At 35.0% G+C, this 19,156-nt stretch overlaps 1 protein-coding gene across 3 annotated transcripts; it reads right to left on the bottom strand.

Moving 5' to 3' along the window:
• Positions 1-432: 432 nt before the first annotated feature.
• LOC117103137 (EF-hand calcium-binding domain-containing protein 5-like) lies at positions 433-18,638 on the bottom strand. Of its 3 annotated transcripts, none has more exons than XM_033243644.1 (22): positions 18,506-18,638; positions 17,303-18,117; positions 16,562-16,782; positions 15,425-15,498; positions 14,199-14,454; positions 13,314-13,900; positions 12,997-13,072; positions 12,347-12,460; positions 11,630-11,835; positions 10,995-11,151; positions 10,394-10,539; positions 10,075-10,203; positions 9,355-9,527; positions 8,635-8,728; positions 8,166-8,207; positions 6,486-6,620; positions 6,017-6,166; positions 3,688-3,791; positions 3,116-3,366; positions 1,478-1,707; positions 1,063-1,159; positions 433-712 (listed from the first exon to the last, which is right to left on the bottom strand). In XM_033243644.1, the coding sequence occupies exons 2-22, from the start codon at positions 18,034-18,036 to the stop codon at positions 534-536; spliced, it is 4,155 nt and encodes a 1,384-aa protein (XP_033099535.1). In that variant the 5' UTR covers positions 18,037-18,117; positions 18,506-18,638; the 3' UTR covers positions 433-533. The 3 variants fall into 3 exon arrangements, with proteins under 3 accessions (XP_033099535.1, XP_033099537.1, XP_033099536.1); XM_033243646.1 differs by having other exon boundaries at positions 17,303-17,309; positions 18,547-18,568; XM_033243645.1 differs by lacking the exon at positions 8,166-8,207.
• Between the last annotated feature and the right edge of the window lie 518 nt (positions 18,639-19,156).

Here is a 19,156-nt window from a genome sequence, read left to right as displayed (position 1 = left end):
AAATTATATTATTAGACAAATGGAAAAACAATGCTTGTTATGTTATCAATTAGGGTATTCTTACATGCACCTGTTTACTATTCAGTAAATGTGAATACTGTAGTAAACTTATAAAATTGCTAGTCTTCTAAAGTTATAATATAGAGGGCTACACACTTGAAAGTATATTCCACCAACTTCGAATTCTGATTTAACTTCCTGTTGATGTTCGAGACGAACTTGTTCTTGAAATGAATTCATTTATCGGAATTTTAAAACCATTTTATGCAAAGAAAGCTTGTTTGACAAGTTATGTCTGATATGGGGCAACTTTCTCTTATCTTATCTTATCTTATCAGCATTTGAAAGAAAAGTGATAATGATGTTATGTTTGATTTAGGAGAAGAGAAAAAAACTAATATAAAATAAACAAAATTCCACATAAGCCAAGTCTTTCAATTCAATCAATTTGTACAGCATAATTTTATTACAACTTATTTCAATATATCATATAACAAAAAACATTTTTTATTTACAATTTTATATCTTAAAACCTAACAGCTCTCGGCTACAGCATCGGACTGGGGTGTAGGGGCCGCTACTTGTGTTACACCTGGTCGTTTGTCGTTCATTTTCTTACTGTGTTCCAGCAAAGAGAGACACACAAAGGCCCAGTTGTATAATTGCTGGGCTGGAAGTGAGCCGTGCTTGGCCACTGCACCATGGGGGACATCTATTAAAATAAGATGCAAGAAAAAAACCTTAAATATTTGCTTTGTGACTGCTTTACAAAAATTTATTTATGAATTTCATAAAATACATTAAATACAAAATATATTGATTTCAAATACTCCTTTTGACCTCATAAAGCATTGTTACTTTCAAAATAAATATATATTAAAAAAAAACCCAATTCCATACTAACAACATTTAAAATTGATATTACAAAATGATACCTCTTTGAAATAATCGATGTATGAATTCTTACAATCCTATAAATGGCTGATTTCAAAAGAATGCAAAATACATTCATCTTTTCTCATCACTCAAATTTCCCTCCAATGAACAAGAATCATATCTTACCTTTCAATCTGCCAGCTATCTTCTGAACCGAGTTAACTGCTTCAGAGGCGGTAGGATCAAACTCACCAATTTTGTTGATGAGGTCACTGCTAATCAACTAAAAAAAGAATATATCAACCAATTTAAAAATTGGCATTTGCACAATGTTTGACAATAATTTTGGTCATCATCACCATCATCGTCAACCGTGATGCTGTCATCATTATCATCGTCGTCACCATCATCAGCAATTAATAATCATTATTATTATAATTATCTTCATCTTTCTTAATTATAAATTCACTCTTCATTCTCCACCATCATAATCCTTACAAAAATTATCATTTTTAGACTTTGATTTCAGAACACACAATTTAGTCACATATATTTCATATAAAAAGTAAATGAATAAAAAAAAAAAAACAGCACTACGAACCTGTTTACAGTTATTCCACTGTTCTAATTCCCCGGCTTCGGATTTGTCCTGGAAGAACAGAGTCAAGACTGATACCACAATGTCATGAATGACCTTTGGTGGTTCCTTGTAACTCTTGAGCTCAGCAAATGCACGTGCATTCAACTTTCCAACGTTCTCTCGTAGATCCATCAGCATGATACGATCAAACATGATGTCAATGCGGTTTTGTTCGCTGTCTTTTTCAGCCTCTTTAGAGATATGACAATAAAAAAATTCATCATTTAGAAATATTGATGTTCTATAGCTGAGTGTTTTTAAGAGGCTTTAAGAGTGAAGAGCTCATCATTTGAGACCCTTGATTGTCTACAGTCACATCTCTTTATGAGACGAGACTTGGAAAGAAGAGAGCTAATAATTTGAAAATTGCAATACTCTATAATTGAGCCTTTTAGAGGTTTGGAAAGTCGAGGCCTAAAGCCACCCTGACACTTGCACGATTTTTGTCCCCGCAATGCGCCGTGGCAAGACGTGCCATTTCGGTGGTATGCTGCAGAGTGTGAACCCGTGTTTGTGGCCTGTACACTGTACACGCACTGTGTATGCAATGCGCGTAAAAAATGTACCATATTGACACGCAATGGCACTACTTGTTTACGCATAGGTTAAGTATTGTTTGCGCGTTGCTCACATCTACCGTACCTCATTGTCCCGCAGTGTCACATACAACATGCATAATTCCCGCTGTCTTCCCGCATTGCCCTGACAACTTCGCGCATGCGTGAAGTCGTCTTGGCAATTTATAGTCAGGCTTTGTCCCACTTGGCGGCATGCTATACATATAGTGTAGGATTTTCCTCGACTCGCTATGGACGATTCAACATGCTGAATCCCAGAGACAATGTTATTACAGAACAGAGAAGGTGTCTATATCTGGCAACTGCGGACTATAACTATTTGAAGAGCAGGAGAAAAGGCAGAAAGTGGAAGATCATTCTTGACACGCACCGTCGGCAGTGTTCGCTCATTATTCACGCATGGTTTACGCATATAGCATGAACATTGATACGTGCTAAATTTTTGAACATTTTAAAATTCTCTCTACGACATAGCGCGCACCCCCGCACCTCCTCACGCTCGTTCCCGAAAACTTTAATCATTGGCATGCCGAAGTACGGGAACCAAAATCGTGCTACAAAAATCGTGCAAGTGTCAGGGTGGCATACCTTGTAGAGGCGTTTTTCATTGTAAAATACTTTAATTTTCCAAAAGAAAATTCCTAAGGAACCATCATTAATTAATTATTAACAAACAACTTCACACCAAACAACCAGACACATTTTGCAAGGCCATTGGCAGAGGTTCCACACACACACACACACACACACACCTTACAACAATGTTTATAGGTTGATATAGTGGGTCAATTTGCTGTAAGTAACAGAAATCATTGATTTTAAATACTGGCTTTATAATTTTGTTGTGATGCAGAGATTGTTGATAAAAATTACCATGTGAGATTACCTCCTCAAATATCCAGTTGGGATTAAACCCTGAGACCAGCTATGGTTCTCTCCTGGATCCTACTAGGGGCCCTAGGCAAATCCCAGCCTAAGTATACCAGTTCATGTATTCACCACCTTTCCTTTAATATCTCACCTAACACGATAGTCTTGTCCCCGCCTGCTGATTCCTGAGAGACTTCTTTGTGAGCTGTCTGTAACAGCTTAAGCATACGCTGCACCTCTTTATTTTCATGGTTTGGAAGCTCTTTTAAATCACCAATACTGATATCAACAACAGCTACAGCACGACCATCAGGATCACGTAGTGGAAAAGCCATGTGACGTTCACCGTATGCATCGGCTGCAACAGTCTCTGAATTGTCAACGCACTTAAAGAGGTAATCCCTATATAATAGAGATTACACATTACAAACAATATTCTACACATTCTTATATATTTTCAACAGGAAAGAACAAAACTTTTGATTATCATGGGTTGTAGAGTTACCATGGCGATCAGGGTTGAACTAAAGAATATTCTACATAAATCTTAAATATTTTTAACAGAAAAGAACAAAACTTTTGAGGATTATCATTGGTTGTAGTGTTACCATGGCGATCAGTGTTGGAACAAACAATATTCTACATATATTCTTATATATTTTCAACAGAAAAGAATAAAACTGATTTTACAGGTCAAGAACAAAGTAACAGCAAACACACTACCTGAATAAGTTCTCCTTCCTCTCTAACTTTTGTGGATTATCATGGGTTGTAGTGTTACCATGGCGATCAGTTGTCAGCATTTTACGAAGCACAAAATCTTCCAGCTATTATTGAAATAAAAATTGTTTAAAAAATGAAAAAAAATAAAAATGGTTAAATTGATGAAATATTTCATTCTACTGACTCCTTGTGCAAAAATGTTGTAATATGCTGCAGCAGTTGAACAGGAACTATCAAATCACAATGTAATGGAAGAATCAAATCAAGGTAACATTTCAATGGCATGAATTATTTCGTGTATGCAATAATGTACAGTATGATCATGGACCTATTATTAATACTGTAGGTCCATGGTATGATTTATATTTGACTCACACAAAACAACATGTTATACAGGATATAGGATGAGTGTAAAGCTTGTCAGCACTATCAACGAATTTGTGTGATGTGCCCATATATGGGCATGATGATATCATATTACACCCAAATATGGACATACAGTATCACATTTATTTGTCACATAAAATTTTATAGTGTGGACAGACCTTTAGGGAAATTTTGCAATGTGTTCCCCCCCCCCACCCCACCCTCGAAGGATAATTCCCTCATGTGAAGACAACAGTAATCCCTATAACACTGTGCCATGTAATATTTTGTCTTGTGTGAATCGGGAATTAGTGTTAATATTTACATAATGAATTACCGCATTCAGTGATTAATATGAACAAAAATGTATTACTTATTAAAATTGAATTGCAAAAAGAGTGCAGTGTGGTATAGCCATGAGTGCATTGTGGAATTTGGTATAGCTAGAAGAGAACATGAGATGGAAGAACACTACTGTAAAGGATGTGCATTAAATGTATAGATAGAAATTATCTAAAAGTTATTCTTCTTATTATTATGTCGTAATAGCAGCAGAGAGAGTATTAGTGCAGCAGTAAGAGATTGGACTTCAGTGCGAGATGGGCAGTTTGGACCTTAGGTGAGACACTTTGTTCTTTTTAGCTCATCCCTTCGATGGGACATTATAGCTAATGGTCATGTGTGCATAATAGCATGTGCACTGAAAATTTAGTTATAATAATAATATAAAACTAATTTTTAAAATGTGTTTGGGATAATAAACTATAAAAAATGAGAGAGGATTGTCATACAGACTATGCTAGCCACATGATGCGCAGCTGATACAGGTCTTCAGAGGCCTATAACTTGAATTTATTAACTTTTACTTGAGAAAAACATGTAACGTGCTTAAATATGGTCCCGATGACATCACATCATGACCATATATAGGCACATCATGACTATATATGGGCATACTTTTTTTGTCAAATAAAATTTGATAATTTGGACAGAGCATTACTTTTTGTTATTAGTATGAACCTTAGTGTCATTCTTAACTTTTAATTGGGAGTGGCAGCTGAGTTCAACCCTGGGGCCAGGCAATTTTAGGACACATGTTTATTTCTATTTTAAGTATCGAACAAACTTTTTTCATTAGGTGCAATCTTGAACCTATCTAACCTTCTTTTCATTAGGTGCGTTACCCATGAAGAACATCATCTGTTTGCGAGTTTTGGTTGAAATATACCGTTGATTTTTAGTAAACGCCTACATTGTGTATAACAAAACAATTAATAACAATAGATGTGTATAAGAGACAGGACACTAAACATAAAACTGAATTTGTTATAAACAAATATCTATCTACAGATAATTAAATGTCTAAGGTTGTGATGAGAAAATGAATGTGCTCTATAGTAAATACCTTGGCACATTATATTAATAGTGCAGGTTAAAAAGACTTCATACTTTATGATGTTGGAAGATGGATCCTTATTAAGGAAAATGCTTATAATTATAAATTTTGATTGCATTGATATTTTAACACACAGGTTAATGAGGATGATCCCGCCATTGTATAAAAATTATCCACAAAAATATTTGAGGCTAATCATCAATCAGTTATTGTTAAATTAATCAATGAGAGAAATGGTGAAGATCAGCTTCTTTATTTACAATGAACATGGCTATAACAGACAAGAAAAACTAAAAGAACACAAAATGTGTAGGTGGTGTTAGTACTTTCAAAGTAATTTAAAAAAAACAAAAATTAATTTCTCATTATCATTATTAATAGTAAGTTACGAAGATAGAATACAGAATACTTGAATAGAATGATGAACTATATATCATAAGTAAACATGAACATGTTGGTTAATACTAGTTTAATATAGCATGCAGTGAGCTTCAATAAGAATACCATTGCAAGTAGTATACAGGTGAGGTTAAAGGTAAAGGGTCAAACATTTGAATACATTAATACCTTCTCATCCGGTTCAACAATGAACACATTGACTTGTACAACATGTGGACTACGACGATGAATCCAAGATATGGCGCTCTCCGCAATACGGAGTGTCTTGCGTCGGATATCAATGTAATTGTATGCTGTGCTAAATGCTTTGCCCACACCCTGAAAAGTTTAAATAGAAAAGTAGAGAAATTTTAATTTTACTACAAAACTGATTTGAGTTTACTGTTTTTTTATTTTTAGTAAGATAGACCAAATAGCTACCATGAACAAGGGGCTTCAAAGTGCTGGTAAATGGAGCAGTAATGCTAGTTTCTCTGCTTCTGGTTAGTTTAAGATATTAGGCCTAATAGCTAAATTTTTCTTTTTCCACTGTATTTTCTCAAGTGCCTTGAACATATCTTTAAAATGGATTAGAGCGCTATAAAAATCTTATTTATTATTATTGTATTTACATTTTGATTTAATTAACATAATTTACCTGAAAGAAGCTGATCTCATGTGTGATAAAGATACTCTTTTCTTGAGGGTCATTCAGCGTGTCAATTCCCATTGTGCCAAATACATTTCGCTTGAGATCCTTTAATGGAATCACAATAAAAGATCCTTGACGATCCTAGATTGAAAAAAAAAACAATTTTAACATGTTTATTTTCCTCTGTAGACCTCTGGCCATCTTCTGATTGTGACTTCAGACATATCAAAATAAAAAAGAGACTTAGGAATATATAAGATTCCCAGATTTCTTTTCTGTAATTACATTTCACTAACATTACATTTTTATTACACCCGCTGCTGCCTTGAAATTTCCAAAAATAGGATATTTATATTTCTTTCTAATTATATAAATTTAAAGAATTTACATCCCATTACAACACTGTTTACATTCACCAATAAAATTATATTTTTATTTTCTCCTCTATCCGGATGTTTTTGGGAAAATGCTTTGCTAAATGAAAAACCAAAATATTATTTTTTTTTTGCCCTCTGATGATCTTTGAAAAATCAGTTCATGAAACAAGGTATAAAAAACGTCTATAGCCTGATCTGTGAAATACTTTGTAATGAAACTGTGAACACATTAAGATTAGCACCTTTTTCATATTCTTGTTTCTCCTTCACTAATTACAATATTTTCCCTTATAATTAACAGTTAGATAGGTGAATTCAATGTCTGCATCATTATAACACTATGAACGTGAAAGCTAGCCAACAACAACAAGCTGGTAGAAAAGTTTGATGACATGTCATTCTGTTGCTATTTCTTTGTTTCTGTAAATGCCTTAAGACATTACAGATTGAGAAAAGTGCTATATACACAACCATTACCATCACCAAAAGGTTTACTTGTTTTATTTTAAAATGTTACAATATTTCCAAGTTATGTAAATAGAAAGTGCAACAAAAACTTAAATATAGAATACACAGCAGGGGAGACAACAATAATTATGTCACAACAAACACACATTAAAATTAATTCTTGTTAGATGTCAGAATATGTTTTTTATTCCCTATTTTAGAGGTCTCATCTTGAGGTAAAGTTACCTTTGAAAATAGTGAAAAAAGCTGAATAAATTTAGAATAGAAAGCTCATATTAAATGCATGTAAATTGATTCTTAACATAGCACTCAACAGTGCAAAAACAGCATCTGGTGAAAATAGCAAATTTGCTACATTTTACATTTATGTAAATGGTTAGTAAAATATAGTTACAGTATAAAGCTTTGACCACGCTACTGTATCAAGTTATATGTGAAAATGTTGAATACTGTGTAACCAAGGTCTGTTCCTTTGCTCAATTGTTTTGGACTATCATATGTACATTTCAATCAAAATGTATGCATGTTTTTGTAAAAGTTTATGACCTTGTTTACTAAATAAATAAATGCAAACGCAAAAGATATCTGTAATTTGTACATAAATGGTCATGATATGAAACCATCATGCCCATATATGGGTGTATGGCACCTTCACACATAATTGTCACAGAAGATTTGTTAGGGTGGACAGAGTATTACACTATTTACTATTCTTTTAAAACATTTCTGGTGAAATTCATCAGTCCCCAAATGACAACACACACCACATACTTCATGTCAGTTGTTAGTTGTGCACTTTCTCAACATGCACATTAGGTAAATTGTCCTATCCTGAACTTACTTTGCCAGGCTCGTAGTTATCGATAGAGAGCTTCTTATATTTCTGACAGCAAGTATGAAGTTGAAAGAATACATTTAAGAATGTAAGAGTGAAAAAGAAATTGCATTAACATGTACATCCTTTAGTTGCAGAGTCCTTGAATTACTCTTCTTCATGAAACTGTAATGTCTTTTAAGTTTAAATATATTTAAATCTGCATTAATTGAACACTGGTCTGGGCTTCCTTGCAAATTTGCTTTTTCACATTTATAATAACAAAACATTTTATACACTTGAAACATTTTACTTCTCTTTGCGCCACCCCAACGGTCTTGTAGAGCAGCAATGTTCAGTTGCTGTATTGTATGTGCCATTATAAGCTCAAAGCATAAATTACAACACAATACTTCAAGCCAGAATTCACAAAAGTATGACTTTTATGTTGAAATCAAGCAAGTTTTGTATGAAAAGGTAGCCATTAAATACTAACCTCATCAGATCTGTCATTATTGAAGAACATGATGTTCCCATGGTTCTGGACTCTTGGGACATGCAATGGTTTACCAGTATCGACGGATGAAAAACTGTCAAAATACAAAGAAAATATTCATGAACAGAATATGACGTACCTCATTAATTCTTTGGTAAAGGCATTATCTATTCTTTGGTAAATGGATTATTTATTCCATAGACAAGCACTTTATTCCACTTTGTAAATACACGTGTGATCAAATGCGAATGCACTGATTGCTAGCTGCAACATTTTACAAATATTGTCTGCGCTAGATTCGGGGAACGGGGAAATCAATAGCCCCTCGGTGATGTGGAAACGTAGCCTACTATCTTCCCTTGGGATAATAGGCTACGGTATCCACATCACAGGGGGGCTCGTGATTTCCCCGTTCCCCGAATCTAGAGCAGTCAATATTTGTTTTATATAACTCATACATAGATTCTACGAGGCCTAAGAAAGGTAATGAATAGAGTACCCACCTATAGGCCTAAGGCAATCAAAGACCAATCTCTCTTGATCGACATCGAGGACGCAATCCCCTTTACAGTTGTGCATGTCATAAATCACACAGTGACTTTATAAGTGGGGCTCCAAGACTACTCTTACCTTGATTGGCATATAGAACAGAATCGCACAATTTTGCATGACAGCAAATGCGTTATCAATAGATTCATTATATTCAATTTGATTATTTACCTGATTCCTCTCATATCTCTGTAGAGGCTCTTCCCAAGCATGAAGTGAGCATCATCTGCAGTTGCTGCAACGTAGCGTAGTAAAGTTGGGCCACGGTGTGGGGCCAAGTCGTTGTTCTCAAGCAAGGCAATATTGGCACTGATGCGCTTTCCATGCCCATGCTGCTCAGCATCCTAGTCAGATAAATGTAATTATTAATTCATTTGAAGTTAAACGTCAGCAATAAGATATACTGTAATTATTTATGCATCCAAGATTATTATTAAGATCAACAATAATCTGTATGATTTGTATATGGACACATTGTATATTATTTTTTTTGCTTATTCTTTAGTATAATTATTTATGATTGTGTATTATCATTTCTTATAGTCATTTATTTATATACTATTATTTCTGTTTATTCTTTAGTATAATTATTTATTTACATTCCTTCCAGATACATCTGAAAGTACTTAGCTGCATGTAAGTAGTGAAGCTGTTTAAGTTATGAATAAAAAAATCCTTGTCCGTCCCATATTTTAAACTTAGAATGAAACTGGAAGACAAGCGCTACCAAAATACAGCTAATAATTGACATTTTGTAACAGTCTTACTATGACTTAGGGCGGTGGATCTGTTGTCTGCCAAAAAGTGGAGTTTATATGAAATAATTTCATTTTTAGATCCCAGGCTAAAGACATTTTAAGCCTATGTAGTGACCACCAAAGTTTAACTAACTTTATACAATGCGTTGAATACTGCTTTGAAGACCGGGCCAAGGCTAGCACCACTGGTCTGAGCTGACTGGACAATTTGTCCCAACCACTTTTTTCTTGCTTGACCTCTGATCCTTTCTTCATACGATCTCTGTCAAAATAAAAACAGACTGTCACTTACAAACAGAAGAGGTGTGAGGAGGGCAGTACACTCAAAGAATCTTCCGAACCTGAAACATCCTTAAATCCAAAGTACTGAATCCGCTTGTCCAAATTTAAAAGAAATTCTGATCCCCAAATCCTAAGCATCATCTCAAAAAATTATCCCAAGGCATCCCTACCTCAACGCTGGTCATAAGAAACTCCATCAATGGATCAAAGTTATCATCGCCTCCTGGAAGCTGTTCACAGATGGCCTTGATGTAAGTCTGAAACTCTACTTTGTTGAGCCGCATGTCACCATCTTTTTTATTCAAGGTTGTTAAAGCTGCAGTAAAAGATGATTATAGGTACAATGTTTACATGATGTTTTCCAACGTTGCACAAAAAAATAACATAATATTCCGAAAGGGATGTACCGAGTACAGCACATAACATGTCGGGTTGAGTAAAACATTATTCCCACCGCAATCATTTGCAAAAATTTTGCTTAGGGGTGTACTGAGATATAATAGGTTACACAGGAAGGTAAGAAAAATTATGATTATGGCACCCCTATGGCTGGGAATAGAACACTCAGACTTTAATTTGAATATAATTAGGCTTTTTTCTTTGTATTTTTCTTTCTTTTTTTAAAATAATTTTAGAAACTATGAGGAACCAGGGCCACTGCTTAACAAGTTTTAAGGGCAGGTATTTATTGAAAAGGGATTAGTGTATGCAGTATTCAGAAAAGAAACTTAGAGATTTAACTTAAATCTTGTATTCCCAACATATACTAACCATTCTTAATAACCTTTGACTCCATATTTTCTTTGAACTTTGTGAGTACAGTAAGCAGTTCATCAAGATCTAGGAATCCCGAGCCATCATTATCCCACCGATCAAACAGCTGATCCATTACATGACGACGTTTTGCTGTTTGTACCGCCTGACGAGCCTGTAATCATTTCAATTAGGAATATATCAACAGAGAGATAGAGTGTATCAAACTTAAAAGGGGTTATCCATCATGTGAAAACACTAACAGCCTATGTGAATTGTAATCAGTTAATAAATAGGATAATATCGGCAACGAGACAGAAAATGTGCCCATACAAATGATCACCAACTACTGACAGATTCAAAGGGGGCAGGGCAATAAATGTGAGCAGAAATTCAATAAAACACAGTAGCCTCATATACACACACACTGTAGGCTATGAAAAAAAGCCTGTGGAACTATGACAACCTTTCAAATACTTTATCTGTTTCTTGTATTAGTAAGATATAGTTGACTTATCTGTACAGTTATATTTAGTTCATTATTTTATCTATGTATCTATTGAAGTACAAAAAGAATGTAGTTGTATCATTTTTTGTTGAAGATTAAAACAAAAATGTTATTATATAATCATATTATTATTTTAAATCATTACCTGACGCATACGTTTCATCTTCTCATCCTCTGTTTCTACATACCCCTCCCTTATGAACTTCATCAACTCATCAAGAATGCCATCAGGCATCTCATCTCCTAAGAACACTTCAATGAGCTGCGTAAATTGCGACTGATTCAACGTGTGCTCATCAAATGCACTTGTAGTCACTGAGCCACTTCTATTGGATTGGCCATAGGATTGATCTGTAAAGTAAAAATAAATACAGTGTGAAAGCATCCACATGATACAACTACTAATTAATTTAATAGAGTGAATGTACTGATTCTATGGAGAACGCAACACCACAACGTGCGCACAATGGATCGTAGTTAATGACAATCAGCAAATTGTGTCGTCTAACACTCAAGGAAGCAGAGCTGGATTCGTCGGCCGACGGTCGGATGACGTAGTGAGTACCCAGCTTCACTCAACGTGTAAGTAAAAATCAAATAGCAGAAAAAAATTCCAAAAATAAATTCATTTAATTAACTCAGTGATAATTATTTTTTTTATTAAGGATCATAAAAAAAATATATTCAATGTTAATACAATTCCCTTTCTCCCCCCACCCCCACCCAACAACGCCTAATAACAACATCTTGTCAAGAACTATAATAATTACCATAGCAACGGCAGCAACAAAAACAACAGCGACAACATCAACCGACAAAGTAACACTAATAGTAAATAAATTACCAAGTAACAAGTACTCACTTGTTTTAGGACTGGCTACATCATCTCTGAAACTGACACTGGTTTGGCCAATCGATGTGGCTGTTTTTGGGATGGGTTCCTTTGCTATTTCTGATTGGTCTTCAGTTTTGTCTCCTAAACATTAGAAATTATCAACATGGATTTGTACATTGACAGGCACAGCTTATAAATGTATAGTTTTCGATTTGCACAACACATGACTCCAGGATGGATTCACTCATCCGTGAAGATCCTGCCTTCTCTGTACAACAATAGGGAACTTTCGATTTGCACAACACAACGCTAGTACAGAATCACTCATGCGTGACCGTCCTACCAGGTGTCCTATGTTCTCTGCATACATAGATTTGGCCAAATTGCATCCTAGAATTCATGCAATGAGAACTTAACATTTTCGCATGCACACTTGACTTTAGTAACGTCATTACGTTCTACGTCCTACCGTCGTCGTGCAATCGAAAGCTCCCTACTGATTGGAGCCAAACTGCATCTTAGAATTCAGGTGACGAGAACTCAATGTCATTGTAGTATACGCAGATGGTTCTACATGACGTCGTTCCATTCTAGAACTATACCATCATCGTGCATTCAAAAGCTCCTACCGTAATGTCACAATGTTAACTGAATTGTAATAAGAATTTAAAATGAACCTTGTTTTTCAAAGATTGTTGCCTCAGCTGCTGGTACTTCCCCTTCAGTGTCAGTTGGCTGTGCTTCCTCATGCGGCTGTAAATAGATAACCTCACAATATTAAATCAATCTAATAATCTAAGCAAAGAAAACTTGCATTAAAGGTATACTTGTCATTATTGCGCTAATAATATAACACAGCAATCTGAGATTCTTCAAAAGCTAATTATTAAATAACCTTAAAATTAGAAACTAATTGCTTGCCCTTTTGTACTATTCTGTACAGAATGCCTTGTTTGTGATTTATTTTTTAAAGAACTAAAGTCATTATTTGTACCTTTGTTTGCTGGGATTCATCAACATCTACTTTACTTTCCTGCTGTACGGGTGTTTTCTCTATCTTTTCTTCTGCTGCTGGTTGTGGTGTTGAAGTCTTTTCATCTGAAGTCGCTTCCCTGGTTGCTATTGCTTCTTGTTCTGTAGTTTCTTCCTTCAATTCAGTGATTTGTTCTCCAACACTTTCCTTCTCTTCAACTGTATCTTTTTGTTCAGGAAGTTCTTTTTCATCAGAAACTTCCTCTTCAAGAACAGCAGTGTCTTTTGAAGACGCTTCAGGTTTTGGTTCCTGATCTACTGGGTTGGTAACATGCTGAATGTTTTCCCCCTCACCAGTTGGTCTAACCTCTTGCTTTTCCATATTGTCAAGTGTGTTATCAGCATCTTTCTTTGTCTCTGCCTCCTCATCTTTTGGCTTTTCTGTTGATTCTGAGACCTTTTGTTGTTCCCCATCTTCTTGCTGAATGTCTCTTGAAACTGATTGGATACCAGAAACACACTCATCTACATTGGATTGTGAATATGGGATAGAACCTTCTGTAGCAACACTCTCGGAATCATCCTCCTCATCAATCTCGATAACAGGCCCTGAAAAGAAAAATTTATTAGAAAACATATAATATAGATGTAATACATATTACTATATCATACTTTTCCAACATTATGTATATACACTTACTAAACTTAACTTATATGAAATAGTTACCAGTTCAAGTACTTTTATTTAATAGTACTTACTACAGTATTACTACAGTGTGGCCTTTGTAGGTATAATGCTTGATTAAGTTTTGGCAAAGTGTTTTTTATGTATTATATTTGTTAAAGAACATTTAATTTTCATCAGTTTTCAACAATAATTATATAGTCCTATCTTAGATTTACTCACATTTTCTTGGGTTCCTCAGGAGGCATTTGATAGACCAATTAGCATTATCCCAAAAAGACTCAAGCAGGGCTATCACCCGGTGGCGATCAAGGATTCCAAGATTTGTGTGGTCACACCTCTTGAAGAGGTTGGAGAGTAGAGAGCGCTGCAATTCCTTCTCGTTCGACTTGCAGAATGCAGTGGCACAATTGGTCATGTGCTTCATAAACTCAGTAAATATGTCTACTGGCATATCCTTAACATGTTTCTTTAAAAACTACAAGAATCACAAAAAAAATGGTCTTGTTAATTAAATACCAGTTAATTTAAACATGAAATTGGGCTGATTTGGGCAGGGGGTGAGTTTATACACTTGTTCATGAAAAAAACTTTTTCATCCTTTAGAGAGATTCAGATCCAGATATTCTTTAGTGTTATAACAAATGTTTTGAGATTTGTTTTTTTGAATACATATGGATTAAAATTATAAAAATACATCAAAATACAATATAAAGTTAGTTAAATAGATATCAAACATACAAAAATTTACATGTACTGGTATTGTAAAAATGCTTAGAAACTTATTAATTTTAAATCATTCTTTGTGCTTCTGCCTGGAGAACGACTGGCAAATGAAACTAGATGTGATGTGGGGGTGAGCTTATACCCAAGAAACTAAGATTTGTACAATCATTTTTCCTGATGATCTTAGAGACTGTAAGACACCTTTCAGGTAGAGTACACATAAAAAATAGGCTCTTGATAGAAGCATGGAGGTATTATTGAGAAGGAGATCACTCGGCAAAAGTTCCCTTTGACGTGACAAACCCATGTGTTCCCCGCCTTTGGATGGCGCGCAGGCGTATTACCCTATAATTTACATTTTTTCATTAGCAACAACTTGGCAACGACATGCAATTATACGCTTCCAGCAGAGCAGTTGTGCAAAATAAAGCATTTGATTTTAACCCATTAAATATCTTTATAATCATGTGTTCCCCTGATTAGATTTTTTCGGACTTTTGGTATGTTATTATTTGTATATTTCAGGAACGGAATCCGTAAAATATTCACACTGCACTTGGCATGCCTGTCAAAATGAAATGAAATGAACTTTAACACATTCCATTCTACAGAAAAACTGCATTTCCACAGCATAGAGTATCGGCGCAAGTGCACTAAAAATGTATGGCTATGTAGGAAAGTCTTGTGACTACAGTGCTAATAAGCTGGAAAACCGCACCTACCTCAGAAAATGTATCAGGGGTTACCTTCTTGTCAGGATTATCAACTGGTTCGATATCGATTGTGAATTTTGAAGCTGAAAATGGAAAGCAATTTGATATAGAAATTATATAAACAACCAAAATATTTTCTATGAAGCTGGTTGTAGGGTATACCAGTGGGCATCTTTTACTTTTATTGGTACTGTGTCCGATTTGTTTAAATTTCTGGTGTACCACACTTGTTTTGATAATAGTCAATATTTTGCTAAATAAATGTTTTTGTTGCTTGTAATCAGCACTTTAATTTAACTGATTTCAAGTAGGTACATTTATCCACATTTAAAATTTCTGACATTTTTGTTTGATTCATAATACTACTTTTAAAACTGAATTATTTAAAGAATTAAATAAAACTAAAACAAGTTCAATACAATTTTTTTGTTTTTTTTTTACTTATTATTTAGGTCCTGGAAGCTATACTTTAGGTAAGAGGTTAGGCAAGACTTTTTTTATGCCTTGTTTCGCGTACTTATTTTTTTTTAAAGATTATCGGAGGAGGGCGGAATAAAAATAAAAATAAAATTTTGTTTTCTTATTTAGCAAATAGTTTTGCCAAAGTCATCCAGATGGAGGAGAGAAAATAAAAAGAAAATTTTATTGGTGAATGTAAAATAGGATGGTTAAATGCTTCAAATTTATATAATTAAGAAGAAATATACATATCTTATCTTTGGAGATTTTAAGGCAACGGAGGGCGTGATAAAAATAAAGAAAATTTTCATTTTTTTCCGAAATTTCCCCCTTTTTCGTAGCGACAGGTGCGCTAATTGGCCAAAAATAAAATTTTATTTTTATTCGAAATCCTCAATATTTGGGTTCACTAAACAAGGTATAAAAAAAGTCTCTTCTTAACTTTATTTTTATTCATTATCTTTTAAATGTTATTCCTCTAAGCCCTAGACTGCAACCTACTTGCAAATAAGGCTGAAACATACTATGAAATTCACAGTCCGTCAACAATGCAAAGTATCAAAGCAGTGCCGACAAGAAATGGTCAGTGTCGGATTTGAACTAAATTCTGACCAGAGGATTAAGAACAAAAATAGTATCTTTTATGCCAAACAGCAAATCTAGTTCACAACATTTCATAAAAATTACCTTGTTGAAGTTCATCAGGCATTTGCTGTAGTATCTCAACAAAAGATTGCAGTGAAGATTGAAGCAGTCTCATTTCAAGTTTGCCCTCTGAATTCCTCATCCATTCTTTCAAATTATCTTTAATACGGGCTGAACGTAGCCTCTGTTCTATCTGCTTCTGTTGAACAATCCTTTGTTGTTCTTCACGTCGTTTGCGTGCCTCTGCCTTAGCTCTAGCCAATCTTTAGAAGAGAACCATTTCAAATAGGTATATTGGATGTTAATTATTGTTTTTATGCCATAGATTATTATGGGCAAGTTTCTTTTTTGACAGAAAGCCCTCTTTTTGGCCATCAGCTTTTTGGATATCTGTAACGCCAAATCTGATTAAAAGAAAGCCAACAAAGAAGAGAATGAACTCTCTGAATGCTATTCCAAAAAAGGCAAAATGGCTTACAATGCTGAAAAACAATAAAAAAAATTAAGGCAGCAGAAAAAAAGGAAACAGCTGTGTGTGCTTGATAAAAATTCCTTTTTGTATTATTGGCCTTATTAAAAGATGGGATTGTGTTTGGAACTCTATGGTAAAAGTATGTGCTTTCAAATAACATATAAGATTGTGTTTAAAAAAATTAAATCATTCATAATAGAAATAACTTGAAAATATTTATAAATGTTGCACCTGTGTCTCAGTACCTTAAGTGTATAAATCCCATTTCTCAAATTCAATCTCACTTTCTAATAAAAAAGAAGTTTACTAACCTGTTGTCTTCAAAAGAAAAAACATGTTCCTTTAGTTCATCTGTCACATCTTTCAATCCACGGATATAAGGAGAAGCCTCTGGGAAGTTGCTGTATCTTGGGTTGTTTCTCATTAAATATTGTGCCAAGTAATTAATGGGATTAAAATTAGGATTAGGGTCTGTGGTGTCTGCTAAACCTTTCTTTTCAACTTCAGTCAGAAGTTTCTCTACACCCAAGATCAAAGTCGGTAACAGCTTATCCAAAAGGTAGGCACGAGTTTCGACAGTTACTTCATTCCTGTTCATCCATTCAAGTGCAAGTACGTCAATTGGAATTTTTCGGGCAAGTCGCAATTTTTCTTCTTTAACTGTCCTAATATGCTCATCCTTTGCATTTTTACGCATTTTAAAACGTTCAAATACTCTCTGTTCATGGAAGCGTTTCCATCTGCGTACTGCACTCTTTACAATTGGTGACAAATGTTCTGCCATCTCTGCTTTGGAGCGAAGAGATCTCACAGATGGAGGTCTTTCGAAGGATGGACTACCACGATCACTGCCTGATCGTGGATGAGAGGGAGGTCTTGGATGAAGTACATCACTTGTTGGACTTGGAGAGCCACACTGTGATCCCTGGCGTGAATGAGGCCTTGCTTCTATGAAACCTACTCTACTAGACGGCCGTGAGCCTTGGTTCATTCTCCCAACATTAGCACCTACAGGTGGGCTACTGATAGTTTCTACACCAGCCATTGAACACTTTTCTCAAATGTAAACTTTCAAATCGTAGTAAATTTTCCAAAACTAGACATATTTAGGCTAGGCTGGCTTTTTCTACAACATTAAAACATTATTAACAAAAATTAGTGTAATATTATAAATTGACGATCAATAATATTAATAAGTCTACAAAAAAATTCTATAAAAGCGAGACTTCTAGTATAGGCCTAGCAGAGGCCCACTAACCAGCACGATAGTAGGTTCCTCAACCCTACCTACCTACCTAAGTTAGGCCTAGGTTAGCTAGGCATACATAGGCCTACACAGGCAAACTCTTCAGAGCAGAGAGGCTTGTTGTTGGCTTAGGCCTAGCTAGAAGAGGAGAGGCTATGCTAGCCTAGGCCTAGCATCTCTCAAGAATTAGCCTTCATCTGTGTAATAAACATAGATTTTAACGTTCACAAAACATATGCATTTATGGATAAAAAAAAATGCTTCTAACCCTTTATGAAAGAAGTGTTGAAAACATCGTTTACCACTCACAGCACATCGCAAATGCTAAACTTTTCTTCGTGTTGTTTTCAGTTGCCAAGGTAAGTTATCAGAGTACGCATGTGCGTGTACTCCTTTCCGCGACGAGATTGTCAACTCGAGCCATAACTCGAACGCACATCGCTTACTCGAGCGTATATGTAAACACGAGCGATTTTTTTTTGACTGCAACATATATCTTGGGAGTCTTGCACAGCGATGATAGGAGAGCGATTAAGTCGGGACTCGGAGGGGGAGGGGATTAAGGGTAACTCGCAAAATAAAGTGATAGTGTCAATAGTTAGTCATAAAAAAAGTGCTGTCCATCCATCCATCTATCCATCCATCCATCTATCCATCCATCCATCCATCTATCCATCCATCCATCCATCCATCCATCCATCCATCCATCCATCCATCTATCTATCTATCCATCCATCCATCCATCCATCCATCTGTCTATCCATCCATCCATCCAGTCATCTATCTATCCATCCGTCCTTCCATCATTCATTCATTCATTCATTCATTCATTCATTCATTCATTCATTCATTCATTCATTTTTTTCATCCATTCATTCATTCATTCATCTATTCATTCATTCATTCTTTATTTTACATT

Source organism: Anneissia japonica, unplaced genomic scaffold (genome assembly GCF_011630105.1).
Source record: "Anneissia japonica isolate Jap-2015-1 unplaced genomic scaffold, ASM1163010v1 scaffold287948_len850469_cov200, whole genome shotgun sequence".
Taxonomy (NCBI): domain Eukaryota; kingdom Metazoa; phylum Echinodermata; class Crinoidea; order Comatulida; family Comatulidae; genus Anneissia; species Anneissia japonica.
Note: the sequence above shows the minus strand (reverse complement) of the source record. Positions and strands in the feature narration are given on the sequence as shown.